Source organism: Curcuma longa, unplaced genomic scaffold (assembly GCF_044706935.1).
Source record: "Curcuma longa cultivar G26 ecotype Majalengka, Jawa Barat unplaced genomic scaffold, ITB_CL_G26_1.1 utg8573_np1212_1322966_RagTag, whole genome shotgun sequence".
Classification (NCBI taxonomy): domain Eukaryota; kingdom Viridiplantae; phylum Streptophyta; class Magnoliopsida; order Zingiberales; family Zingiberaceae; genus Curcuma; species Curcuma longa.
Genome location: NW_027435604.1, coordinates 1,276,866 through 1,304,772, shown reverse-complemented (window position 1 = coordinate 1,304,772; position 27,907 = coordinate 1,276,866). Strand labels below are relative to the sequence as shown.

Here is a 27,907-nt window from a genome sequence, read left to right as displayed (position 1 = left end):
CTCAGATAACATTTTAATCCTGCCCGTCCAATACCAATCACATCTGACGGTCCTGATTTCCGATCCGTGTGCTCCGGGATCATTGGTTCCCCTCGATCTCTCATCTTCTGCTGCGCTAACTACACCAGTGCGCTTGTGCTTCCTTCTTCACCAGAATGCGTCGCCGGTCACCTTTGGATTGGATTGCCTCTTCTCCGCGGATCACAGACGCCATTTTTATCACCTTTGGAACGATGGCGGGGAGAGGGAAGACGCTGGCGTCTGGGGTTCTTGAAGGCCGGCAAGCACGCCGAGCGAGGCGGCGCCGGCGCCCCGGTCTACCTTGCCGCCGTGCTTGAGTACCACGCAGCCGAGGTTTGCGCTTCTTAAGAAATTTCAACTTCCTTTCTCTGGTTTGGACATGCTCAGTTTAGGGTTCAAAAGGGGAATTCTTGTCGAATCGATTCATGATGATCGATGCGCGCCTGTTGATGTTTTCTTCAGGTGCTGGAATTGGCGGGCAATGCGGGTTGGTGGTGAGGAATGACGATGAGCTAACGAAGCTGCTGGGCTCCGTCACCATCGCCAGCGGCGGCGTGATGCCCGACATCCACAACCTCCTCCTCCCCAAGAAGGCCTCCAAGCCTTCCGGCGCCGGCGAGGACGACGAGAGCTGAGCCTTTGGCAGTCGCAAATGTTGTGTGTCGTATAGCTTCGTTGAGATCATCTGCAAATAGATCAGATGTACAAACTCGATGCTCTGGCTGCTCTGTTTATGCTTAGGAAAATCAATCATGTCGTTATGTACATTGAGGAAGAAAGGTTTGGCATTGAAAAAATCACTCTTTCACCAAGTGTATCTTCGATGACGAAGATGGCGATTGCAGTGGATCGAACCTTCCTTCCTTCCTTTTATAGACCAAAAAGATGAATGACAATAAGAACTAGTTCTCCATAATTTGTTGGCTGTTGTTCATTTTTCAAGAGGACAGTTTAAATAATAAATAAATAAACCATAGAGGACAAACACTTGGAAACCAATTAATAACATGAATGGAACAATTTATATCTAAAATTGCAGAAACAAGTTGTAAAGAATAGGTGCTTGCTTCAGATTAAACAAAGCAATACTATCAACCAGTTAAAGGAACTTACTCAAATCATGTGAACCGATGAAGGAACCAAGTCTGAATTTGACTCCGCCCCAAAACCATCTGTTCGCCATTCTAATCATTAGTAAACGAATTTTTCAGATACAATAAAAATATCCATTTGGACAACTTCCTGTTGCTTATAAAATGAGCTAAATTGATTACCAAATCTTGGCAGACAAACATGTTTAAGCATAAACTACATAAACATGATAAAAATCCTGCCCTACATAAGTGTACAAGATTAGTAGATAGACCATAGGATCGTATTGTCACAATTCTGGTGGCCCGGATGAGAATTGACCCCAACACATGGTTGGGTGAGACTGTCTGGAACCAAGAAATCCTGCATGAAGAAAGATATTTAATCAAACATGTAAACAATGGTGGAGGAACCGTTATAGATACATTGTAATGTAAGTTGACTTAGATTCAACAAGTTAAGAACATTTTAATTATTAAAAGAAAAGCAGCAATTAGAATCCAAGTTCGGGTGCGGATCCAAGTGTCGAATACAACTATTTCTGAATTTTTCCATACTATCAAGAGAGATATGTCCACTAAAGAGTGTCAGTGTTTTGAGTATTTGTATAGAGAGGGTAAACGAGAAGTTCAAGTATGAGGGGAGCTAGCAATGAAATTAGTATGATTATAAAATATAAACGCTAAGAAAAATCAAACATCAAAGTGAATGCATTGTTTTTGTATTTACCATGTGCTGTGCTGTCTACGAATATTGGTTGATTTGTTTTATCATACTGCAAGCTTTCTGGGACTCCACTTTCAACTGGATTTTGTAGTCGATCAGATGGAGCAGATATTACAGAAGTTGTTTCTACAGATCTTGTCTGTAAAAATTGCTCAATCTGATTATTGAGTAGTTCTGCTTGGCCTTCGAGGAATGCATATGAATCTAAAGATTTAGCCGCATGTGCTGCAGCTAGACCAAAAATGCGGCATAAAATGTTACAGCGATTTGTTACTGATGACTGAGGATCACCAAAAGAGAGAGCTAGTTTTTGACTTAACTCACTGTTCTTAGCATCCTTTCTCCATCTTTTCAAGATGTACTGTGATGGGATCTCTTTGATATTTCTTGTATCTAGTACTTTCAACACATGGCAACATTGTATCCCAAGAAATTCAAATTTTTTGCAACTGCATGTCGCAGAACCATCTAAAGAATCAAATTTCACCAAATGTTCTTTAGGTTTCTCATCGACTATAACGTTGTATCGAGATATTGTGCCAACTTCGCCTAAACTATATAGCATACAATCCATGTATGACTCAAACTCCTTTTCAAACATTCTGTAGGCAGCTGGAGTGTAAGCATTTGCAGCCTGCTTCAACATGCGCATAGAAGGTGGCTTCTTGGTATTCAAACTAGCACTAAAATCAGCTTGTAGCTCTGCAGACCTTTTCTCAGACAATATTCTCTCATAATTTTCAAAAAAGCACAGAAGGTCAGTTTCGACGGCCAAATATTTCTTCAATTCGGTACCAATACTCTCTTTCTGTTGGACACTTTTCATATCTGCATAAAATGCTTCCCGTCCATATACAAGTGACCATTTTTCCCTTTCCTCAAATAACTGACCCAACCATTCATTTTCTTTAAGTTCATACTTTCTGCACATAGCCTCCCATTCTCTAAAGAAATCTTCTTCATCTTCACAGTCAAACAGGCATCGGCTGAAATCATATCCAAAAGTTCTTGATCCATGGAATGCTTGACTTAGTTGCATGACAGCATTTTGATATATATGCCAAATGCAGAATCGATGTATTGTGCCTGGCCAAACTGCAGCTATTGCTTCACTTATAGCTGCTGAACGGTCTGTCAAAATTGTTTTAGGCTGTTTCCCACTCATTGCTGCCTTGAAACTCTCAAACAACCACTTCACCGAATCTGTGTTTTCATCATACAGTAGCGCAGCACCAAATATGATAGTTTGATGATGATGGTTTACACCAGTAAATAACACAAATGGCCTACCATAACCAAGTATTTTGTAGGTAGTATCAAAGAATACAACATCACCAAAGTAACAAAAATCCATCATAGATTTTGCATCCGCCCAAAAGAAGTTTGATAAATCATCATCTTTGTTAACTTGTATGGCGTAGTAGAATGATGGGTTATCTTCCTGCATCTTTTGCAAATACTCCAATGTGGCCCCAGCATCACCAACCCGAATAGCCTTAATACGCTTGGTTTGTTGATGATTTTTCTTATCAGAAGAAAGCAAGGTGCAATTTTGACGAGATTGTACTTGCTTATTGTCAGCATTCTCTGCAGATTCATCAGCCATTTCTGCAGCATGATCTAAACCATTATCTTCAGTCTGAGATATCAAGTTCTCAGTAGAAAGAGAAGCTTCTAGCTGATGGTTATGATACGTAACAAATTCAGTTACTTGATACTTGCCACCAGGCGTTATTCGAATGACCATACAGGCAGGACAACCTGTTCTGAATTCGGGACGGGGTTTCTTTACCCTCTTTGCTCCTTTTTTCTGCTCACGAAAGCCTTCTCGTGAACAAACAAACATCCTTCTTGTTATCGCATTTTCTGCATTAACAGTCACACTTGCTCTTCGAACACTGAATCCTAACCTACCAGCATACATGTTGTAGAATTCATAGGCATCATCCTCAGTTTCAAACTCTGGTGTTGTCACAGTATCATCTGTCAGATCTGCTCTAGCAACTCGAGCCTTACGCCTGAGTTTTTTTGCCCTCAATGTATGAATTGTAGACACAGTTGCTATCTGATGGTTGTGGTTCGGTGCAAATTCAGTCACACGGTACTTTCCACTAGGTGTGAGCCTGATGGTCATGCATGCTGGGCAACCAATTCTTGTTTCAGGTCTTGGACACTTAGCCTCTTTTGCACCTTTTTTCTTTTCTCGAAAGCCTTCTCTTGAGCACACAAACGTCCTCCTAGTGATGATATTTTTTGATGTCCACAATGTTGATCTCCTGACTATAAAACCCACGTTCTCTGCATATGCATTATAAAACTCATATGCATCATTCTCACTGTCAAACAACATATCAATCCTTGGTACCCATCTCACGTTACTACCATCCCCTACTTGCATAGAATCAGCACTTGCCATGTCCATCACCTTCTCCTGCTCAACCATATGAAATTAGCATATAATTTCCACAACTAATTGATACAATAAATAATAGCAAACTAAACTAGCCAAACTAAGATAGATATATACTGCATTTAAATGTATAGAAAAAACATTAGATCAATGCATAATGCATCAGCAGCATGTAAACAATTAAGCATATGAATAAGTCGCAATTGTGAATTAACTACTTAGCATGAATCTAGTCATAGAAATATAATTTAACTGCTAATCATTACATTAGATTTAAACATAAATACTTCTAGTTAACTTCCTTACTAAGTATTTTATTGTAGGAGAACCAATTCAAGATTAGAAAAATTTATGATTGCATATGCTACAAGTTGAAAAGAATGCTACAATTGATTGCACATTTTTCATTCAGGTATAAAACATGTTTAGTAAAAGATATGTTATAAATCACAAAAAAGGATAAAACATTTTATATGTGATCAATACGATACCTCCTCTACAATAAAATGTTCCAAAAGAACGTGTTATAAAGCACAAAAACAGATAAACATTTTGTGTTATCAATACCTCCTCCATATCAAAATGTTCCATCATGATAAATTGTCCCAAATTAATTTAAAGCCTAATGCATAGACAGTACGAGAGGGAACAGTGCCTTATAATGCATCTCTATCATCACATAGTTTAACACATTTGTTGATCAGAATTTCCACAGCAAATATAACAAGAAGCCGCATACAAAAAAAAATGTTGCCTTCCACATAGCAAGTAGAATGTTAACCCATTTGGTCCATGAAGGCTAATAAATAAATACAGATCCATCATTGTTTCTTCTTCTTGTTTTGCTCCTTATGTTAAAACAAATTTGTCAAATGGTAATATGATCGACCATATTCTAAAAGCTTAAAGCCCTGTTTACTTGTATTGAAAGGAAAGAAAGGAATCAGAGAGAAGGGAAAGAGTGGGTTCATGGAATGAAAAGAGAAAGAGAAAATATGGTAAAAATTTGATTATTACCAAGTGTGGAAGGGTCTTTCTCTACTCATTTCACCCCAAATAATCAAGGGAATTTTGCTTAGATGCCTCATATACTTTGCAGAGGGGTATATAAGATATGCTTTTGGGATGTAACTCCTAAATGACTTATTTTCCATAAATGAAATCATGCTTTTGGTATATTCATAACAGTTTATCTAGTGGATCAATAAAGGAATGCGAAATAATCAAATAATAAAGGGGAAACCTTTTGGCAATTATTCTGCATGGATGAGATCTCTGAAGCTGATGGAATAGGTGGTTGAGCAGCCCAAGGTGTGGCTGGAGATAACAAAACAACAGGTCGTGCCCATGTATGCACTAATGGTTGTAATGTAGTTGGATGACCACCAGAACTACCATGTGCAGATGTGATAGGCTTCAAAGGAGTAAAAACTATGGCTGGGGCAACAAAAGTCTTTTTATCACTCTTCATGCTGTAAAACTGCAAACATAGATCAGGAACATATACTATCTCTGCCTCTGCAGAAAGCAGTAATTTCAACTACACAAATATCTCTGCACATAGTAAAATTATTAATTATTCAACCATATACTCTGCACTTGGCACTAAAAATATATGTATAATTTCTAAAAGATAAGCAAACATGATGTTGTGCAGTTAGGCAATCGTATGCACCATATCTAAAACATATAAACTACAACATTTTGACTTTGGATTATTGTTTAAAATACCAGTACATTTCTATGCAGATTTGTCAAGTATATACATCCAAGAAGCCAAAAAAATTAGCTTAGAACAAGATGTAATCTAACTTGCAGAAATGCAATGTATGATTTACAATGTCTCCTGGCCCCATGAAACAAGGAGATACCTCAGAAGTCTAGTGCAATTTTGCCTGGTTAAATCATCATATTCAATCAAAAAATAAAGCAATTTTGCTTTGTGCACAGTTTTATAGTAACTTTACTAAGGGACACAAAATCTCAACTGAATATGGAAAGTACTGATCCTACCTAAATTTTCTGAGACAACTTGAGATTATCAAAGACTATATTGTTAGACTGGAATGACTATTATTGGATATGATTAAAATTTACAATAGTCAGCACAAATATCTATGCCGAATATAAAAACAATGAAAAATATACGGTTTAAACTCAAGTGTATGCCAGAAGAAGTGATGCTCCAATGGTCGTTGTGATAGCCTAGATTCACAGAGGAAGTTGTCTTGGTTCATAAGCTGCATGAATTTCTGCCACTAGCTTTCTTTTAGGCAATGAGAAGTTACGAGGTCGAGGCCTAGTAAGTTTTGGTTACTTCACCATTTTGCCCACTTGTGACAATACTCAAGTATTGTGAAGAGGGACTATAAACTGAACTCCGTACTGTATACCGTGGATACTGCAAACACCTCTGCAGGCCAGGGATAGAGTCTGCTCCTGTAAAAATTGATTTTTTAAAAAAATTTCACGGAACTGCCGATCAACTCCATGTCTTCTCTAATCTCCCCACGACAAACCCAGTGTCCTTTTTTCTTTCTTTCTTTCTTTTGGTAATAGATTGTTTTTCACACCAAGAAATATCTCCACTGGGCCTATATCTCCTGAAAACGACATTTATGTCCCGTTCTCGGTGTTGACGAGCGGCATCGATGATCAAGTAATCGATCAAGAGGGACACATTCAGATACACGGGGAATCAATTGAATGAATTCCTCAAGCTCATTTCACGCGCACTGATTCCGCTTTTGCAGTTGCTATAACCTAACGATCACGTTCGAACTCAAGCACGGTAAGACTTATGTTCTTTCATCGACAACCAAAAGCGAAAACCCCACTGATATAGAAAAAAGATCAATTTCTAATTTATTTTAAGCAAATCTCAAAGAAAACAGTAACCCTAAATGCAAAAACAGGGGAACGGAGGGCCAATACACAATCGCATATAGGCCCAGAGGGGGCAGAGATCGAAGGGTGTTTTAGGTGCGGAAGGTACCTCGGAGGGTTCGATCGGAGGCTGTCGCTGACCGTCGCCGGCCGCTCAACGCCGCCACGGCGACGACAACGGGGAAAGGGAGCGGTGGAGGAGTTCTCTGGATCTTGCACCGGGGCAGTTTGGGGAGAGGACAAAAGGGAGAGGAAGGTGGAGGAATTGGGATGGTGGATTTGGGTAAATCTTATTCGTGTTCTCCCAGCAATTATAGCCAGTTCAAGTTCGGGTGGGCCGGCAAAGCGGGTCGGATTCATTCCGCACTGATCCGAACCTTGTGTGGGTTGGACAAAGAGAAGCTTCGCCTCTAAAGGGCCCAAGAAAGGCCCATAATCCACTGCAGGCCCATGGTTCCCTCTCGCTTCCCTTCCCGCATCATCGACCGTCCATCGGCACTCTTTTCTCCGGCGACGAAGTGGGGGGAGGAAGAGAGGAGAGGCCGGGAAGATGCCCCTCGCGCTGCCGGCAGCCGCCAGGTCGGACCTCCACCACCACCACCACTTCGCCTGACACTGGGATCTGCAGGAGCCGTCTCCGCGTCTTCCCGCGGCCTCGACGATCGACCCCTTGCTTTCCTCCCACATCGGCCGGCACTTTGATGAGGACGAACGCAAGCCCTTCGACGCCTCCTCTCCTCGTCGCGTCGCAGCCCTTGACGACACCCTCCGATCCCGTGCCCCACCCAGATCAGAACTCAAGCGCACCAGTTCGAGTCTGGCGGCCCCCTCCCCTGGATCTGTCTCCTCTTTTCCATGTCCAAGTAACGTCGGCGCTGCTTGGGTCTGAGGAAGGAAGTCAGAAGTGAGCCGCCTCCTTTTTGCCGAACCAGCACGTGTGCTCGACATCGAGGCTCTCATAGGCGAGCGCGGTGAGAAGGTGCCATCGGGCAGGTGACCCTCGAGGCCCCCTGAGTGGAGATCATCAGACCTCATGAAACGGATGAGTTCAATAGGCGATTTGTGAAAGCAGCGGTCGTTGTGGATGGCATCGGTCGAGATCGTGAGGTGGAGAGTCCAAGATCAGTTTCGGCGGCGGTTCCCTATGCAGCAGCCAACGAAAGGGTCTTACCAGAATCATTTCCGAAGACAGCAGCGGATCAACAGCGGGCAACATTTCCAAAGTATCTCTGAAATGGAGAAGAAAGACACAGCATGTTTCTCAAGTGAAGGCGTTCGGCCAGCTTCCATTGATGGGGACGCTCAGAGGATCGAAAAAATTACATTAACAAGGTGCGATGAAGGTGCTAGAGCGTCCAAAGCTGAAGCTTCTCCCAAGAAAAATGCCACTTGATTCTCCACATACTCAAACTCGGGAATTCGATAATAAGCAGGTATCTGGCGATATCGTGCATCTTGATCTGATCCATTGCTATCCATTTTTCCTCCCCAAATGCTTGCCTTGCTCTCGTAGCTGGTAAAATTTTAAGCTTTCAAAGGCTCTTTCTGTCTGTAACATGTGGATTTCATTTGAACGCTTGTGTAGGTGAACTTTGTGCAAGGTCAGAATGTCCATCAAGTGCACAAGAATACAAATATACATAAATCAGCTAGAGTAGATGAAGGGAACCGCACAATTGAACGAACGTCCATAATTGAATCTCTGTTGAGCAGTCTGAAGGAAATGCTGACAAGGAGAGGTTAGAATTTCATTTTCTGTCAATCTTGTGATATCACGTTTGCTTTTAGGAGTCTGGTATGGTCGTACCTGATAAGTTTGTAGTATTCATATGTTTTATATTTTGCTCTTGTTGCTGGTCTATGAATAATTTGTTTAACTTTACATGTTTCCCAGGGGCTTTGATTTGCTTCTCTGTGCATAATTTTTTATTTGTTCAAACAATCTTGCCTTTCTGTTCCTGTTTATGTACATCATGGATGTCTACATTCATTTATTATAAAGCCAAGTGTCTCCAGAAATTTTACTCTTACCAGCAATTAGTCATCACTATCCAACAATTGCACAGCTACCAAAAGGTTTATTAATCAAAATTTTTTACATGAACTTAAAATGTGAAAATGGATTTCAGTAGATACTTAAGGGATAGATTCTTTATTTGTCATGTTTCTTTTTTCCCAGGTTTAATTGTTTGAATGACCAGATCTCTCATCATAATTCTCTCTAGAGTTGCTTAGTATGGTGATGGCCAAATGCTCCCCTAAGAACTCCTTCAAAATTGGTTCAAAGAGTAATAAATGTTAGGAAAGAAAGAACATAATTCCATTAAGTTTGCACTACTGCACTAAATTTTTTTCAGCATCAGGATTTGCTATTGGATATTCAAGGAACAACTTTCATGTACTTCTGATTATTTTGATATAAGATTCATGAAACTCTTCTCTCTTTTTTTTTTATTTCTGTATTTCTTTCAAAAGGAAGCCAAATTAAAGGTAAGAAACTGTCATCTTTCCAAAAAGCACTCACCTTTCGGTCTTCTCTACAACTCTCAAGCCTTAGGACCAACACAAAAAGGCTTCACTTCATGTGTTTTTATCGATTCCACATTCACTCAGTTCGACCTTGTTTAGTTAAGATACTTGTTCCATCTATGAAACCATCTCTCATAAGTAGGATCTTAAATGGTGTCGGAGTTCAGCAAGATGTCAATATTTTTCAGATTTGCACTAATTTTATCTGGTTCTTAAAAGCAGTGTCATAATCAGCAATTGATTGATTCATTTGGTGGTAAGCAAATTCGATTATTTAAATTGACAGAGATTTAACTAGAGCATTATTGCTCTGAACTCTGTTACATCTGTAGATTCGTGTTCAATATTATGTGCTTTATCAGATTGCTGAACCAAACACATCAGGAACTTCCATGCTGCCAAAGAGGGAGCATTAGTTTATGTACACAGTAGAAGACAGACAGGAAAGGAAGGTACAGATTAGCTTCATTTTTTTTTTCTTTATGATTTCATGACTTGAATCGGTTTTACTCTTTAGAATATGAAGGCGGCTGGAGCAAACGCTGGCACATCTTTAGCCACTCCATAGTACCTGGAATCCATCAAACGGTGATCTGTTAGATACTAGATCCCAGAGAATCTAAGAACGCCCGACAAAATCTACGACAAGATTACTTCTACTTCGAGAAATTTCTAGAAATGGAAAGAGAGAGAGAGAGACGCGTACTCGTCCTTGAAGGAGCGGGGACCGACTCTGCCGGCTGACTTGGCCCTCGACGCCTTGCGCGTCCCGCCACCGCCGCCCGCGGCTGCCTTGGCCGTGGCATCTCCGTTGGCGAACAGCGCGACGTCCTCCGAAATCGGCATCAGCGACGGCCGCCACGATGCCGCCCTCCGCCGGTTCTTCGCCGACACGGTCGGCTCCGACGTCCGGTCCATCGCCGCCTCCGGCCGTGGCGATCGCCGGCCATTGGGGAAGTCCAGCGAACTCATCATCTCTGGCTTGTAGTCACAACTAAATCAGCAGTATGCCACGTGTTATATAGAGCGATGGAGCGCCAGCGTTTGCTATGCGAAATGACCAAGTTACCCTTCTGCTCCTAGATTCGGATAACACCGTTGATCGTGATCAGCGGCTAGGATCGGTTAGTGGATTCATAAAATTCCAAAATTAAGAGTTAAAAATAAAATAAGTAAACTTTGGCATTGTTTAACACTAAAACAAGCAATTTAAACACTGGTTCTAAGTAATTATCGATAATCAATATTTTCTTTCAAGGTTTGTTCGATTGCCCATTCGAAACACATTTTAATTGTTCATGCGTCCACATATATGCATGTCATATTCACTATCCATGTGAATAAAGAAGAATCAAAGATTCGAGATCTAGAATTAAAGCTACAAATCATTCATTGTTAAACAAAGTTCACTCAAGATCCACTTAGTGCATGCCTACTGACAAAAGCACATTGACAAGCATATGCCAACCAATGCAATGCTTCATCCTTTGTCCGATTAAGCTTCATCACAAGCAAATATCGAGAACAAAATATTGAAAATTTTAAAAATATTCTTTAATATCTATTTAATAAAATAATGAGTAAAAATAAAAGGGACGAGTGTTCCTTTTTAATTTTTAATCAAAAGGGTACCTTAGTCCCTTCTAAAATGGTATAATTGCTCTCGGTATACTGTTTGACATTATTATCTCTAGTCATAGATATTAATTTTTGAATCAATCTCATTAGTCAGATGTATGAACAGAATAAATTTACATTATAATAGTTATGATTTTGTAATTTACATATTTATTTGAACAGAATAAATATAATAGCTATATTTCGTATTTATTAAAATATGAATGTTGTTGAGCAAGTAAAACTGTGTTGTAGTAATTAAAAAATTATAGCTGTTATAATATTATAACAGTCAGTTTCGTAATTGCTACAACTTGAATATTATTGAATAAGATATGTTTGTATTATAGTAATTATAAAATCATAGCTGTTACAATATTATATCAGTTACGATTTCGTAACTGCTATAATGTGAAATGTAATAACTATGAAATGCTACAATGAATCTATCTGACTAATTCAAGAATTAATATATATGATAGGAGATAATAATATCAAACATTGTATTGAAGATAACTTAGTCATTTTATTTTATAGGAGCTGATGGAATTTATTTAAAAAAATAGAATGAATAAACTAAAGATAAAAAAGAATGAAATTCAGATGCGATTTCGTGAAGGTTACCTAATTGGGCCGGGCTTCGACGGCCCGGTTTCAGCCATTGAAAAGCAATGGAAGAGGGCGAGGGCCGAGGGATGGAGGAGAGAGAGGCGACTCGACGGCCTCCGCCTTCGATGGCAGCGAAGAAGAGAGAGATGGAGATCGAGATGGCGACGGAGAAGAACGTCGAGCGGTTGCTCAATCGGATCTCACTCGTTTTCGCGGCCGTCGGTACTCTGGCCCTCCTCCATCTCTTCTCGAACTCCTCCCTTTCTTGCTCTCCCGCTCCCGTCGTCCGCATCGATCGCCACGTCGCCCGCCGCCACCGCGGCCCGATGCCCGCACAGGAAGGAGACGCCTCCCCTCGCTCCTCCTGCGATGTCGCAGCCCGCGAGGTCGTCACCCCCGAGAAACGCTTCGCCAAGCTCCGCTCCTCTCGCGCCTGGCGCCGCAGAGCCGATGCCTTCGCTGCCCTGTTCGCGACCCTACGCGACGCCCGTATCCTCTCCAACTCCACCAACGTCCTCTGCGTCTCCGCCGGCGCGGGCCACGAGGTTGCCGCCCTACAGGAGTCTGGCGTCGCCGACGTCACCGGCGTCGACATCATCGACTTCTTCCCTCTGGTCCGCCGCGCAGACCCCCACAACCTTCCATTCTTCGACAACGTATTCGATCTCGGCTTCAGCACCGGCGTAACCGAGGCGCTGTTCCCGGCTCGGTTCGTTTCCGAGATGGAGCGCACCGTACGCCGAGGAGGAGCCATCGTCCTGGCGGTGAACCGCCCGTCCTCGGCCCAGGAAGTGGAGGAGATCAAGGCGCTGTTCAAAAGATCAATCCTTTTAGAGGTGAGGAATATGACCATGCTTGGATCTGATATGACGCTTATCGTGATGAAAAACATGGTAAAAAAAGCATCTTGACTTGACGATGGTATGGCACGCACAATTCTTTGATTGGTTTTGTGCTACTTTCAGGAAAAAATTGCTTCCTTAGTTTCCAAATACGTTCAATTTGTATAGATCTGTAGTTGATTCTGTACATATTTCTGAAATCACCAAGAAGAATGATTTATCAGTTTCAGTTAGACGTATCAGCTTTTTTGTTTTATCTATAGATCTTTCTTGACAATGCACATTCGATGGTTTTATAGCATACACAACAACACATCTTTGACTCTAGAGAGTATAACCTATAACAATTTGAAGTCTAACTAGTACTGCATTCAGATATTAGTGGTATAGATTTCTATGAAATGCAAGAAACAATCATGTTAATTAAGGTCAATACATGAAATAGTTTGATGGGTCTCAGGCATTCAAATGAATCAAATCCAATATTGCTCTTTGATTATGTAAGCTGAATCATGATGCCTTATCAGTTACCTTAAATTCTTGAGGGTAGTTGGTGAGAATCACTTTGGAATCCCATCTTCCTCTGTTTGCTTGGGCATGATCCTCAATCTCATCTTTTCAGATCCCTTTCGCTTAGAGATATGATTATGGTAACCACTTACCACATAGAATGCAGGTGCTTATGAATGTGCTGTCAATTTAAATATTGCATAAGGTGTAATTATCAACTATCAATTTGAAATAGAAGCTTGAAATAAACAAATATGTCCATATAACAGATGCTTAACAACTACATGATGATTGATGACCTTGATCTAAGTGTGTGATGGTTGTTCTTAGAAACAGTGATATGCGAAAAACATGATCAGTGTTGATGTATGCACAAATGGTATAGATGAAGAGTCCAATAAATATTGTAAAACTGAACAACTAGCTTGGTTTTGGTTAGATGATTCCTGACTTAAAGAGTACAAAACCTATATGCATTATATCCTTTATGAGAATTGATGTATGTAAGGCATTAGCTGTATGAATTGGTTTTCGAAGTGATATTTAATCTTGAATCCACAAACATTGTATTTATAAAAACCTTCCAAGGTCATGAGCATTGTTTTGAATAGCAGTCTTCTAAGCTAATGTGTTTCTGGTACATTCAATCTATGAGGCAATTTCTCCAGATTTCACCTTGTTATTTCCAGATCATTTTGGAAAAGCAAACCTAGTAGGTTTTCTTGATATGGTGGCCATGCTCTACTTTGACAAGTTTGCTTAGCATTCAATGTTTTATGGCTAAACTTCACTTAGAACAGATTTCTTCAGACCAACAATAGTTTAGCAAATTTTTATTTGATAAAACAATAGAATGGAGTAACAATTTAGCAAACGATATTGCAAGATCAGGCCACAATTTTTTATTGCAAAATGGCTGACATTTTGTGTTTTCTTTTTTCAGAAGGGTTGAGGTTGTGAAACTGGATATTGGAAGAGAGTTGTTTGGGGTTCATTAGGCAGTGTGACAATGTATAATCTGTTTACTTTGAAATGATTATGATTATGATTATGAGGGGAGAGGAGAGCAGCAAGATTAAAAGGTAAAATATAGATAGGTTTGGCTCTTGTTTATTTGGAGAGAAACTAGGGTGGAATGGAAATTTAGAAAAGACAGTAGAGAAGATAGATTTTATCAATCTTATTTACTAGGAGAGAAGGTGAGAAAGTAAGATTAAAAATCCAATTTTCTTTTTAAGCTGGCTTTAAATTGTAAAGAAACTAACATTCTCCCCTCCCATTGTTGATGATAATAATAAGTATTATTATCATTTGAAGTTTAAAGAAATTGTGACTTAGGGTTTGAAGCCATTGCATAGCATGGAGTCTAGTTTTACTCATGGGAGGTATATTTAAGTTGTATTCTGCCCAATGAATTTAGCGATGCTCCTCGTGGACATGAACCTATCCGGTAGTGGAAACTAGCATATGAACAATTTATGTGTAAACTTATTTCTTAAATTTACTAATTATTAATTATAAATTTATTTTTTTATTCAAATATAAAAACACAATAATCTAAATTCTTGTAATCTCAAATTGCCTATATTATATTTTAAATAAAAATAATATAAATTTAATAAATTAGATCACTATTATACCTAAGTTATTTAAGAACAATATGATGTTATTAATTGAGCTTGATAGAAAACTTGGGTCAAACAAAAAAAAATAGAATTTTTGATAAAAAAATTAAATTAAATTAAAACAAGCAAGTTCAGCTTAACTCATTTATACCATGAATAATAGCTGCAAAATAAAAACATAATAACAATTACTAAGATAAAATAGCTCCAAATACAGAGAAAATCAAACAAATCAAGAAATGACCGTCCAACTAAATTTAATCGGACAAAAGTCAGAAGGACGCTACTCATTTACTGAATCGTATTAAAAAATATTTCACTATCTTTTGACATAATTATTCTCATTATTGTTCTATCTTTTATTTAAATCTATTTTTCATTTAAATGAGACGCATTATAACAGTTACAAAAATTATTATATTATAACTATAATTTTATAACTACTACAATTGAATTGTTATACAATTGTAGCAATTACAATTTTATAATTGTTACATAATTATAACAGTTATGAAATCATAGCTTGCTACAATATAAATTTTTTTTAAAGACAAATTATTTAGAGTTTTCAAAAAAAATTTGAACGATATTTTTTGAGTTAATTGGGCCGTTACTAGTTCCACCCCATAACTAGTTGTAGATCTCTGAATGAGTTTCGATTTGATATATTGTGTGCTTTGTGTTTCAATCCGAATCAAAAGTTATAATCTCTCAAAGTTTAAAACTTAACATTCACGTTATAGCAGTTACGATTTCGTAACTACTACAATTGTATAATAGCTATGGTTTCGTAGTTGCTATAACTAAGCTATTACACAGTTATATCAACTACGATTTCATAACTGCTACACAATTGTAATAGCTATGGTTTCATAGTTGCTTTAACGTGAATATTAAATTCTAACATTTGAGATGTTATAACTTTTAACTTGGTTGAACCACGCCATAATATATAAAATCGAAACTCATTCATAAATCTATAATTAATTACGAGATGAAATCCATAACAGCTCAATTTCAGGATCATTGAATAATTTATCATAAAAAAATTTCTCATAGTCGTTATGATTTTGTAGCTGCTATAATTGTATAACAGTTATAGTTTTGTAGCTGTTACAATGTGTCCAACCAATTCAAGATTTAGACGAAAGATATAGACATGATAATAATGTGAATAATTCTAAAGGTAGGGGTGTCAATTCGGATGAGTCAAGTGGGTTCAGGTCGGATTGAAATAAAAATATTATTAAAAAAATTTCAACCCAAACTTGGAATCAATCCAAAACCCTACACTCAAACCCAAACCTGTATAACCCGCTTAATCCCCCAAAAAAAAATTTGATATTTTTTTCGATAATTTTTCATTTTTATCTCAATATTTTAACATTGTCATACTAATATTATATAAAATATCTTAATTTTTAAAATAAAACTTAATTTAATCCTAAAAAAAATCTAAATTTGAATCAATCCAGATCGACTCAAACTTGAACCCAAGCTGAATTTAAGTCAATCTAAAATCTCGAATCCAAACCTGACCTGAACTCGAAAAATCTCAACCATAACTTTTTTTTTTCGTAAAATCTCAACCCTAATTTAATTTTTTTTTTCTGATCAGATCAGATGCGATTGATGGATCAGTTTAATTTTTCACACTCTTAATTGGAAGACAATTGTATCGTTTTATAAGAGGATGAAAACATCTTTTTGATAAAAAATCAACCCTTCAACAATTCGATAAAAAAAAACTCCGGTTTGGATTTTATCCCATTTAATTTGATCCCAGTCTCAACTATTGAGATCATGTTATCCATCTATAACTCTGTGAAATTCTCTGTAAATAATATTCAAATAGGGATGTAAAAGCTAGTCGGACTGATAAACCCTCCCAGTTTGGAATGAGATTGCAACCAGAAATTATAGAACAAAAAGAGTTGGTGGAACACATAGAACAAGTAACCGAAAATAGTCAATAAAATAAGCTCAAATGCCTGGAGTCATTAGTTCTGGTAACAAGCTCCACTATTTTGAGAGTGGAAATTCTACAACTGCATACATTCAGTAGTATTATTGCCTTTTACAACAGCGAAGCTCTTTTCTTGCAAATGGTTACAATAATAATTACGAATGTACCTTCATGCACTCCCCACAAGAACCCAAAAAACTAAGCAATGGGGGAATTTTATTCCAACAATTATTGCTACAACTCAGGATGAATGCTGGAGCTTTGTTCCCAAACCGGAATACAACTTCCTGGCTCATCGTGAAGGTATGTATATACAGGAGGTCGGTTTAGGATAGGAGTGTATCCACGTATAGGTTGCGAAAATGGCATCATCTCACCCACTTTGACCCATCTGAAGGTGTTTAGGTTGTCACATTTGCGAGAAGGCTAATCATGTTGCCATTCTCAAATTTTGGCGATGGCTCTTCCTCCCGCTCTGGTTGAATATTCAAATCAATCTGAGGAGCCCTCAGAGGGGATAGTGATAGTCTTTTGCTTTCAAGAGCTTCATCACTAGTTCCCTCCTCGTTTGAGATTGGTTTGGTTGGGGAATTAGTCACAACTAGAGTGCTTGTTTTTGATGGTTTATTCCCTACTTGTGTTTTCTCTGGCAATAGGTTGGGTTGTTGTTTCTGGTGCTTCACTGAGGTTTCAGCTTCCTTCTCTGACTGGCGCTTTTCACGCCTTAGCATGAGTGTCCTGAACCTTCGCTTGACGGTGAGGCATACATTGCATGTGCAAGTTTGCTTGTGCTTAGGGCCCTTGCCGCTTGGGGGTTGTATACAAACAATGCATGTGCACCCGGGCCTATGCCTTGGATGCTTTGTTGTAGGTTGTGAGGGAGGGGGGAGATTTTCTCCTTCTCCAAGAATGGCAAGGTTGGCAAGTGTATCCAGTCCATCCGAGACTTCCATGTCGGTTTCAGCTTTGACTCTCGACCTCTTCGATGGACCTGCAAACAGGAATAGCTATTACTGGAAATCTCTACTCTACTCTCCGTGGAACAGCAAAAGATAAAGAGAATCAAAATTAGGTATGCATACTGAGAATCAAAAATGATATTCAGCTCTTGAACTTTGTAAGATTTTTTTTCAATAAATAGTTAAATTTTCAATACTGTTAGGCCAAAGTTTAAAATATCATTCTATGTCGTGGTTTCATTCTCGACCAGAATGGTATGGTTTCGGTATGTGTAGATGCTTGATACCCATCAGCATGCGTCCAAGCATGCCGAGAGGAGGGTTTTGAACTTGGATATTCACCAAACTAAAAACAACAATGGACTAGTGTATGTTAGCAATATGCTTTTGGACTGAAATTTCAAAATCTGTGATCAACGGCACATTACAAACATCACAACTATTTCCAATTCTATCAAAAAGAAATTGGCAGAGATGTTGGCAAATTCACTTTGGTTAGAATTTTGAAGTGCTCTCAATTTTTTATCTGATAGTAAGTTGTAAGCTCTCAGTAATTGTTTGTATCCAAGTGTAAAATCTAACAAGAGGATTACGAGATAAACTACTCCTAGAAAAGGTAAGCCTAGAAAATTTTCATGTTTGGCATCCACCAAGGAGAAGTGAAATAATCTAAAACATAATAAATTGTCATTTTTATTTATTTTTTAGTATACCCAACTATTGCATTAGACATCTCACCAAGATGATATAGAACACTCAAAATTTAGAATAACAAATAAAATGCATATAAATAAGTCACAAGGATCAATAAGATAGAACTTAAATATCTATCATATTGAATAATTTCAGTAACAGCAAACAAATGGCAATATTGAACATCTAGAGTACAAGAGAGTTACGAATGTCATCTGCAAGATAGGTATTATATAATAATAATAATAATAATAATAATAATAATAATAATAATAATAAGATATTCCAACTTGTTAAATCCCTGATCCTAGAAAGGTAACCAAAACATGTTTCTTTCTGATTTCTGTGAAATCCAATAGGAGGGAGAAGGAACTCCCTTACCGAATAAGGTCAATAGTTACTTGATCTATCTCATATTCTCATGTTTCTGTTTTACTCTATTGCAAGTCAATGGACGTTGTAGGAAGATAAAACATCATGTTAGACTAGTGGCCTACAGTAGATATTAGTCCTAGTTAGGAATGCTTAAATTAACATATTGATTCACCAATAAGTCCTAGCATTACAAAATTTATTATGAAGAAATTGATACCTGTTTTACATGGGATTAATTCTGCCAGCTGCTCCAAACTCAACTCTTGAGCAGCTGAGCATGAAGACCTACAAATCAAAAGGAATAAGATGCACATCGATCAATATTTTGGAACAGATACAAGAACATTAGCACTTTCAAACAATAGCAGCCATAGATAATATACCTCCTTCAATGAATATAAAAGAATTCAAAATAAAATAACTAGGCCCAGCATGATTGCATAATTTCTAGTGTCCAATAAGCATCGTAATTTAATTTTGCTAATTACCTGTTTGATCTAAAACTAGCATCTCCAAGGGCTTTTTATAATTCCATCTGTGGAATTTTAGGAAGTGTATTATCCTGTAGCACGCCTCAAATAGTTGTGACATAAACAGCTTCATAATGTACTTTCATGAAGAAAAGTGAATATAGACTACCTATTCTTAAAATACATGGCATTTTGAAATTTGGATACCTACCTGACTTCAGGTAAAGAGTCTACTCTATGGGATAGTAAAATTCCAATTTGTCCAAATGAAGGGAAAAAAAATAAATGACATGACTCCTTTTGTGTGCAAGAAATATATATCAGCAAAGAACTTGCTCACCAGAGGCACACTACTGTCGAGGATTAAATTGTCATGGGGCATGCTCAGCCTTTTATATAGATAAAGAAAAGAATTTTAAAATGTCATTTTCATAGGTAGAGAAAGCTGAGCTAATGTAGTGTGCAGGGAGGTGAAACATCATATACTCCACTCCATCCTCCTTGGCTGGCAGATCAGAACTATTATACTATGCTCCCTGCATTAACATGACATTGATGGGATAGCTAGTTTGGACAAGTCAAGTCAGGTTGCAAAATCGCAGGTCCCTATTCAGGGAGGTTAAATTGACATCTAAGTTCTGTCATGGATAGATATGTCAATGAGGCCACTGATCTTGTTGGTTGTACTAGAAGATTGAGATCTTCAATTGATAGCTCTTCTGTAAATATTGACATTCTATTGATGATACATATCTTTGTATATTGCCATTCTATTGATGATACATATCTTTGTATATACAAATAATCCACTATAAATACCAATTTGAAATGGTCAAACAGACGCAGAATGATCATTATTAACATATTACTGCAAAAATGTCATCCTCCCAATGAGTAGGGAATAAAATTATCAATAAATTTTGCAGTAGCAAATCCAGCTTTTAAATGCCATAAACAACGTCACCAAACTTTAGTTTGGGAACTAGAACATCCTAAATCACCTTTCAGGATCCCATGTATTGTTATAACAGGTCCATCTAAATGGAAGGAGTGCATCCACAGGCAGTTGATGCCATTTTGAGCAATCTTCACATTGAGCCCATTGCGAGTTCTTACTGTTGTACGACAATGACCACACCAAAGTAATTGTGAGTCAAAATAATCGGGGTAGGCCAGGACCTTAACTGTCACTGAACATTATGTCAGGTTATATTGCCAATAACCTAAAAAAATTTTACCACTTCTAATTTTAATAATATTAATTAGAATCTCTTTATTCTTTCTCAATCTGCATAACTTCACCTCTAATTGATTCAATTTGTCAGGTATAGAATCTATTATATTTGGATGCTTGATCTATAGAAAGCTACAGCTAGATGTTCCTGATTAGTAGTATTTTCTATTTTATTTTTATTTTTCTATGAATGAATACACACTTCTATACTGTATAGAATTAGCTTTTCTGTAACCTGGTGTTAAGGCAGATACAGGGACACTAGGAATTGTGCCAATGTAACAAAGTGTTCAAAATTTTAGCAACTTTTCCATGCATACCGACTTATTTCAAGGAAGAGACTGATCAGAGAAGAATCTAGAAGAAATAACAAAGAGTCCATCTCAGAGAGCATTGTTGCCTAAGGTGACACTCATGGAGATAATAGAGGGAGAAGAAAAAAAAAAGAAGGGAGAATGAAGAATAAGACAAGTAAAACCTCCCAATGCACACCACCTATGAGAGTCATTTGTATATCTTGAGGTCTATATTTTCTAAAAACAGTAAGGACATTGCTTCTTTACATTTACACAAGTCTTTCAAATAGAGAGTTAGCTAGCCTCAGTTTAACAGGAAATGCAAGTAATCATTATCAACTTTGCTATCCATACACCAACAAGTGGGTCAAAATTATCTACTACAAGTGAAAGCCCTATGGTAGTTCATGATCAATAAATTAAATATGAAGGTCATTTAGCATTCTTAGAGATGCACATAAAAAGGATAGGTTACCTAGTTTGGTTAGCAGCAAAGTATGTACACTTTCCAAATACTGGCGCTTCCTGTCATGAACAGCCACATCAGCAAAAAAAAACACATTAGTATGTTACATTCCCTGAAGGAACTGATATACTAAGTCAAATAAACAAATATAAGACAACAAGAACGTTCTACTCTGAATCAGTTGAAAAAAAAATACATCAACTACAAGAAAGTATATAATCCATGAGTGGTGTTAGATCACATTAAGTGATTGGAAAGTCTTTTGTCATGAATGATGTTCAAACATTGCAACACATTAGTTGTATAGAGAGCAAAATTACCGCACAGAATGTCAATGCAAACAAAAGAAGTACCTCTCTAACGTAACTGTTATCCCTACATATTCCTATAAAGACAGGTGGGATGATTGATGTTGAACTAAAGTCAAAATGTCAATAAAGAAATGATTAATTCAACAGCCAATGGCTTGTTCATCCACAGAAATTTTGAAACCAAAACCAGTTGCAATTCAGGAATGATCAACTCAATATAGTATGGTTTTGCTGTCAATTGCTCAACCTAGATACTAAAACTGCTAAACTACTAGTTCTAACATAGAATTATCTAGCCAATTGCAAATATGAGCTCAAACATTTCATATGAACAAATACTTAATTGGAATAAGTTCAGATGAAGATAGGAAGCTCAAACATTTCATATGAACAAATACTCAATTGGAATAAGTTCAGATGAAGATAGGAATCTCACAAGTTAAATGACACAATTTCTGGATCAACCAATTACATTATGATCGTTGTAGTGGATTCTCATGCAAAAGTTTTCTGACAGGAAGGTTTCTCTTAGTTATATTGTATATTACTTGGGACTTGGGTGTAATTATCTGACACGTGCATATCTAGGTTCCCAACATAACTGTTTCCAGATTTTTTTTCTATGGTCAATGGAGGACTTGTCAAAGTCCAACTTGGAGTAGCAGTTGTCCGACATGGGTAAGGGAATTGATAGTGTGCATTCTTAAATTTACTCCTTTTTCTTAACAAAATATACAAAGATACTTCACAAACTACTAACAAGAATTTTAAAAAAATGATACGACAGGAAGGTTGCAGGATAATGCAAAGTAAAATACCTCATATTCTTCAAACTCATGACCTTCAACCAAAACAATATTAGGAACACAGTTAGGAGATGGACGGAGCAACTGTTGAGCCTCTTCCCATGTTAGCTTCAATTCCATGGAGTCTTCACTGTCGATTCTTAGACGTTTAGTCTTAGACCCAAGATTGCCGCCTTTCCTTCTACTAGTGCCCTGTGATGACCTAGCACTAAGCCCTAGCAGACCTTCATTTGCAAACTTAGAGCAGTTCCTCTGCTCTACTGTACTGGCCAAGTTCCTTGTTTCCACACTGCCTTTGAGATCTTTAGCAGTGATTTTGCAGTCGGCCTCTGGAGGTGCTGAAAAATCATTGCCAGGTTTAAGTGTTTGCGAGTCCTGTCAATGAATTTGAAAAAAACCATGACAATGTAAAAAATCCTATGAAAATAAAAAGGAACAAAAAGACTACAAGAGCAGAACAAGACATTCATCAATGCCCTTCATTTTTTTACAAAACATATGTATTCAAGAAAATGATGTTCTCATTTTCTACATTTCAGTAAGTATTATGTACCAATGAGCACCATTCTAGAAATTTAAAGTAAAATAACACCTCTGTGCCACTAATGGGTGGTTTGTAGAATAACAGGTATGCTTAGAGAAGTTATATCATAACAACAGCAGGTGAAGTTGTGAAAGAAAAGGCCATGCTCAATCAAAAAACTTGAACATTGAATGCTTGATAAAACCCAAAAGAAAAATAATATTAATTTTTAAGCCTTTAAAGGGCAATAGAAAATTTAAGGACTATAACAAATTTATCTAAATAGTTCTCTATTCCAGAGCGTCTTTCCCCTACGGACCTGTTCATTAGAGGCACCAGAAGCCTTCCTGAAACCCATAATCAATGTCCCTTTCGGATCCATGCGACTAAATGTCACTGCAGGGACACATAATAAGTATATGCAACAAGATATGCTATATATACAGACATCCATAAATATTAAATCCTCTTACGCAGCTACACACACATCTGTGTATGTGCTCATATCATAGACAAATAGATGGAAATATATTAGTAGATTCATGTCTGCTTAAGCAAGCTCATAGACATATCATATACACACATTGCAAGGTGAGTAAATGCACGGTGATAATTCCATAGATATAGCCAAGAACCCTAAAAGTAAAATACTATGGAAGTCTTAATATATTACCGCATCAAAAAAGAACTTTACCTGGGAGATAAAACAAAAGAAAGAGCACCTTATAATTCTCAAAACAGCCATCAACACTGGTTGTCACATCAGTAGATAACCATGAGTATTAAGATGTTAAGAAAATTTGGGATCATCACTCCCCATTGATCCAAAACTACAGCAGTAATAGTAGAGGAAAAGGTAAATCTATGCTAAATTATATGGGCATCCAAGGTTATAGGCGTCCGAGGGTACAGAAGTCCAAGAAAAGGTTTAGTTTGACACAATAGAATTACAATAGACCTGCAGAAATGTCATAGATACAACAGTTTCAAACCTGGAGGACGTTACAGACTAAACAATCTTTCATGAAAGTTTAATCCATACCTGTATCACCAGCTTGCAATTGCATTGCCTGAATGCAAGGTGTAACTCCCTCCAAAACATACATTCTACTGTTATTATTTGGCCAAAAACGAAATTGAAACACCCAGTCCTTGCCATTTGCATCCTTAACTTTCAGTGGAAGCCCTTCAGGCTGAGAAATTGCAGGGAAGTAGGCCTGTTTTGTAATAGTCACTCACGTTACTAAAAGTCACTACAATTTTTTATTCTCCATAAACTTTCAACCGCTAATCTACTATTGAACAAATTTATATGCATACAGAAAAGTAAGCATGTGATCACTGGGTAAAATAATAAAAGGTACAGCATCAGAGCATCTAAAAAACATCAAATTATGCTAACCTTGTTAGCATGGCCATTGTGACAAGCTAAATCTATAAATAAATAATAAAAAAACTAGACACCTAAAGGAAATCACCACAAAGCTTTTACATAAACCATGTCACACAGACAAAAAGCACCTTCAATTGACAGATGTTTGGACTACAAGGGAAGGGTCGCTTTTCTGTAGGCACTGGAATTTTGGTCCATGCGCTTAACAATTCAAAATGCTTGAGATTTAGTAGTTTAACTCATGATGGGTGACATAAATGATAATATGTGTAGTAAACATGAGTGCATCTAGGCCACATGATGGCGACAAACATAGGATGACAGCATGGAGAGTAATTGAAGAAAAAAAATTCATACACTGATGGTCAAACAAGATAATAATCATAAAATAATTTCAGTTCTCAATGTGGGAAAGTTCAAGCAATGACCTCAGCACATTTTTTTGGCAGCACCAACCTTCCTATACGCCCAGCATCACTGGCACTCAACATCTTTTCGAACAATGGAGTAATCACAACATTTGAACTGATAGCAGGTCAGGAAAGCTTCATTAAATTGTGAATTATAGATTAATCATAAGACCCAATTATTTACATGGATAAAAAAATCATGATAATGGAAAACAGAAACAAAAGAAAATTACAAAACGCACATGAAAAGGATACTCTCCAGAGATTTGTTGTAGCTCTTGATCTGTTATTCTAGGCCAATATCGAGGAAGTAATTGAGGTCGCACTAGATTATCTATTCGAGGTTTTCCATTGTGCATTTGAATTTGCAATTCAGCATCGTTTACACTTTGAGGATAAAATTGCTTGGATAAGGGAGGGCTAGCTTGGTGCTGTGGTTGTCTTGTTGAAAATCTGTGTTGTTCCTTTGAGCCATTTGCTGACGGAATGGAAGCAACTAAGCCAAGGGAGGAAGGTTCCTCCTTTACATTAGATAATGATAATGAGCTGATGCATGAAATTGGTTGGGCTTCAGGGATGGCACCAGAAGAGATTGTAGAACAACAGTCTGCACTCACTTTTTTCCTTGTACGAACAGAATCATTATCTCCAGCAAGATTATGAGAATCTTGCACTCCATCAGTATTGCCTTCTCGAAAAGTACCAAAAGAAGAAGCTCCATCTATACGTACTTTCATATTGGTACATCTTCCTCTTATGATATTACTTAGGCTGCTAGTGGTTGGTCTGTCTGATATATTTTCAATTTTCTTTTCATGAGCCAAAACAGAGAAACGCCCACCAGAACTAAATTTCTCAGTGGTATTTGGTCTATCAAATTCATATGACAAACGCTGTTGCAAGTCTGACTGTGCACTTGTCATATTCCACATATGTGATGCTTGCCGCCACTGTCCAAAAAACGGACCATTAACAGATTTCCAGCTTTTAGCAGGAAATTCCCTCCTCTCAGTTACTAGTGGGGGCACAAGCATAGGAGATGAAATCATCTGGTTTGGAGCCTGAGAAAACATGCAGTGCACACTAAGAATCAAATCACAGATCAGTACTTAATAAGGATATAAGTGCTCTGTTTCAAGTGCCTATAATTGCATTTATGAAGAAGATCACATGATTTGTATCTTGATAACTAAATTATGTACCACACTGAGGTTAAAGAACCAAAAAAATTATGAGGATATGAAATAACCTAAATAAATTATGCAAGGCAATGTCTCGTTAAACAGAATCCTCAAGTGGCATTTCTAATCACAACCGATGATTTACACAGATAAATAAGCATCCAAAACCAAAAACAGAATTCAAATAAACTTCTCACTTTGCATGGCGTGCATATGAAATGAAAATATAATTTTGCTAAAATGGTCAAAATTCAAACATTACTGTATTCAACCAGAAAACTACTTAATCATATATCCTAAAGTATTTTTGGGATCATACTCCTAGAAAATTGGAAATTTCACCGTTGAAGGAATAGGCAAGCTCCATAAGATGACTAGGAAACAGAAATGACTTATTTTTCCCTACTCACCATGGCAGAAGGCTTCGTTGCACATGCAACACAGTCAACGCCACCAGCATCAAGAAGCACATAAGCAGTGGCCGAGACGATACATCCACAGTGCACTCGCTGGGGGAAAAAATCCAGCTAAATCAGATAGTATGTTCCACGGATCAACAAAAAACACTCTTGAGAATGAACGCTCCTGAGCGGATCAAATAGTAGCCTAATTACTGAGAGACAAAACATTCAACTTAATTTCAAACCTTGCCGCACGCTTCGCAGTTCCTCCAACCCCCATCGTCAGAGTGATACGTTTCACAGAAATTACCCTGCTCGAAAGTGCAACTGAAAGCAAACAAAAGACATTGGACAGGTATAAACATCCCAATACTCAATATCCCGACAGAAAGCCAGTTACGTGTGAAAAGAAAAAAGGAAAAAAAAAGTCAAAGCTTGGCAAATCCAAAGAGATCGATGAAAGCTGAAAGCAAAGTGATTTCCGCGTTTATGATAGAAATTTTGGGGAAAAAAACACTGTCCCAAACCACTGACACCCGATCAACCAACGGTTCCAACTAAAAAGCACGAAGCACGAATTCAAACCCCGAATCCGACGCGAAAAAGAAGGGCGGAGCAGCGACCGCCTTTAGAAAAATCCAGGAACCCAAAGCAAATCAAAGACGACCAAGCATCGGAGATCCAGTCCGAGAATCACTCCGGCGTGGAAAGCCCGAAGCGAAGAGGGCGTACGAGCATCGGTCGCAGAGCTCGGAGATCTCGCCGGAGCGTAGGCGCCAGCCCTTCCTCCTGGCGGGCGGCGGGTCGGGCAGCGGCTCCTTGCATTGGGAGTTGAAGCAGATCTTCGCGACGGCCGCCGCCGGCGAGGGAGGCGACATGGGGAGCAGGAGAGGAGCAGGGCGAGCGATCAGATCGAGGTGGACGGAGGGGAGCGACGAGGACGGGAGGAGATCGAATCCGGAGGCATGGAAGAGGGATCGGCGGAGGAGGTGGAATAAAAAGGTCGGCGTTTCGATGCTTGTGGTATAGATAGATATTTATAGGAGAGAGACAGATGCCGCTGCTGCTGCTTCGTCGTTGCTGCCTCGCCGTCTCGAATCGCAGCCGCTGCCTCCCTCGCACGCCAACGCTGCTGCTTTGCTTTGCTTTGCTTGGTTCCCTCCGACCTCGGCCTGCCTGTCTTCCGTGAGAAACTTCACCCCCGGTAAGCGGTAACTCGATAAATATGTTGAGAGATATTTTTTTATTTTAACCCCTGTTTTATCCATAATTTTTTACCCATAGTTTAGTACTACAGTAGTAGACTTATTTTTACTAAAATATTTCTAATCTTTGATTCATTTTGACCCAAGCAACTCCACGGCTAATTTGACCAAAATAATCCTACTTAAAGGCTTTATTTAAATTGCTTCAAAGTAGTTTCACTTTAGAGCTATTTTAATTCAGTTTTAATTAAAACAACATCGTCTTGAAGAAAGTAGAATAGCAGTAAAATGATATTTTAGAATGTTATTTTATATAATTTAGTAGAAGTACGAGGATGGTTATGAAAAATT

At 38.1% G+C, this 27,907-nt stretch overlaps 4 protein-coding genes and 1 long non-coding RNA gene across 8 annotated transcripts; 2 read left to right on the top strand and 3 right to left on the bottom strand.

Annotated features, from left to right (window-relative positions):
• Positions 1-128: 128 nt before the first annotated feature.
• On the top strand, positions 129-937 carry LOC141820840 (uncharacterized). Its single transcript, XR_012601175.1, has 2 exons — positions 129-354; positions 484-937. It is a non-coding gene; the product is annotated as an uncharacterized LOC141820840 (long non-coding RNA).
• On the bottom strand, positions 812-7,532 carry LOC141820837 (protein FAR1-RELATED SEQUENCE 5-like). Of its 2 annotated transcripts, none has more exons than XM_074708193.1 (5): positions 7,245-7,532; positions 5,493-5,803; positions 1,843-4,270; positions 1,135-1,476; positions 812-884 (listed from the first exon to the last, which is right to left on the bottom strand). In XM_074708193.1, the coding sequence occupies exons 2-4, from the start codon at positions 5,718-5,720 to the stop codon at positions 1,403-1,405; spliced, it is 2,730 nt and encodes a 909-aa protein (XP_074564294.1). In that variant the 5' UTR covers positions 5,721-5,803; positions 7,245-7,532; the 3' UTR covers positions 812-884; positions 1,135-1,402. The 2 variants fall into 2 exon arrangements, with proteins under 2 accessions (XP_074564294.1, XP_074564293.1); XM_074708192.1 differs by having other exon boundaries at positions 5,493-5,729.
• A 2,064-nt stretch (positions 7,533-9,596) lies between these two features.
• On the bottom strand, positions 9,597-10,660 carry LOC141820839 (uncharacterized). The gene is made up of 2 exons (XM_074708194.1): positions 10,371-10,660; positions 9,597-10,235 (listed from the first exon to the last, which is right to left on the bottom strand). Exons 1-2 carry the CDS (start codon positions 10,637-10,639, stop codon positions 10,178-10,180), a joined length of 327 nt encoding a protein of 108 aa, XP_074564295.1. The 5' UTR covers positions 10,640-10,660; the 3' UTR covers positions 9,597-10,177.
• Positions 10,661-11,952: 1,292 nt separating this feature from the next.
• LOC141820957 (uncharacterized) lies at positions 11,953-14,388 on the top strand. Of its 2 annotated transcripts, XM_074708326.1 has the most exons (2): positions 11,992-12,726; positions 14,186-14,388. In XM_074708326.1, the coding sequence occupies exons 1-2, from the start codon at positions 12,016-12,018 to the stop codon at positions 14,192-14,194; spliced, it is 720 nt and encodes a 239-aa protein (XP_074564427.1). In that variant the 5' UTR covers positions 11,992-12,015; the 3' UTR covers positions 14,195-14,388. The 2 variants fall into 2 exon arrangements, with proteins under 2 accessions (XP_074564426.1, XP_074564427.1); XM_074708325.1 differs by lacking the exon at positions 14,186-14,388 and having other exon boundaries at positions 11,953-12,961.
• A 2,445-nt stretch (positions 14,389-16,833) lies between these two features.
• On the bottom strand, positions 16,834-27,454 carry LOC141820842 (B3 domain-containing protein Os07g0563300-like). 2 transcript variants are annotated; one of them, XM_074708197.1, is made up of 11 exons: positions 27,084-27,454; positions 26,597-26,678; positions 26,361-26,477; positions 25,025-25,830; positions 24,788-24,884; positions 24,009-24,183; positions 23,286-23,362; positions 22,456-22,818; positions 21,336-21,385; positions 19,078-19,145; positions 16,834-17,824 (listed from the first exon to the last, which is right to left on the bottom strand). In XM_074708197.1, the coding sequence occupies exons 1-11, from the start codon at positions 27,227-27,229 to the stop codon at positions 17,235-17,237; spliced, it is 2,571 nt and encodes an 856-aa protein (XP_074564298.1). In that variant the 5' UTR covers positions 27,230-27,454; the 3' UTR covers positions 16,834-17,234. The 2 variants fall into 2 exon arrangements, with proteins under 2 accessions (XP_074564298.1, XP_074564299.1); XM_074708198.1 differs by having other exon boundaries at positions 26,361-26,459.
• Between the last annotated feature and the right edge of the window lie 453 nt (positions 27,455-27,907).

Excerpts from the sequence above, each read along its gene's own strand:
- LOC141820837 (XM_074708193.1), bottom strand. The coding sequence starts at position 5,720 with ATGAAGAGTGATAAAAAGACTTTTGTTGCCCCAGCCATAGTTTTTACT. Across the intron at positions 4,271-5,492 it reads TGCAGAATAATTGCCAAAAG|GAGAAGGTGATGGACATGGC; the intron begins GTTTCCCCTTTA and ends ATGGTTGAGCAG. Across the intron at positions 1,477-1,842 it reads CGTAGACAGCACAGCACATG|GATTTCTTGGTTCCAGACAG; the intron begins GTAAATACAAAA and ends TTCTTCATGCAG.
- LOC141820842 (XM_074708197.1), bottom strand. The coding sequence starts at position 27,229 with ATGTCGCCTCCCTCGCCGGCGGCGGCCGTCGCGAAGATCTGCTTCAAC. Across the intron at positions 26,679-27,083 it reads GAGCTCTGCGACCGATGCTC|TTGCACTTTCGAGCAGGGTA; the intron begins GTACGCCCTCTT and ends GTTTGCTTTCAG. Across the intron at positions 21,386-22,455 it reads ATGAGTTTGAAGAATATGAG|GAAGCGCCAGTATTTGGAAA; the intron begins GTATTTTACTTT and ends TGTTCATGACAG.
- LOC141820839 (XM_074708194.1), bottom strand. The coding sequence starts at position 10,639 with ATGATGAGTTCGCTGGACTTCCCCAATGGCCGGCGATCGCCACGGCCG. Across the intron at positions 10,236-10,370 it reads CCCCGCTCCTTCAAGGACGA|GTACTATGGAGTGGCTAAAG; the intron begins GTACGCGTCTCT and ends GATGGATTCCAG.
- LOC141820957 (XM_074708325.1), top strand. The coding sequence starts at position 11,953 with ATGGAAGAGGGCGAGGGCCGAGGGATGGAGGAGAGAGAGGCGACTCGA.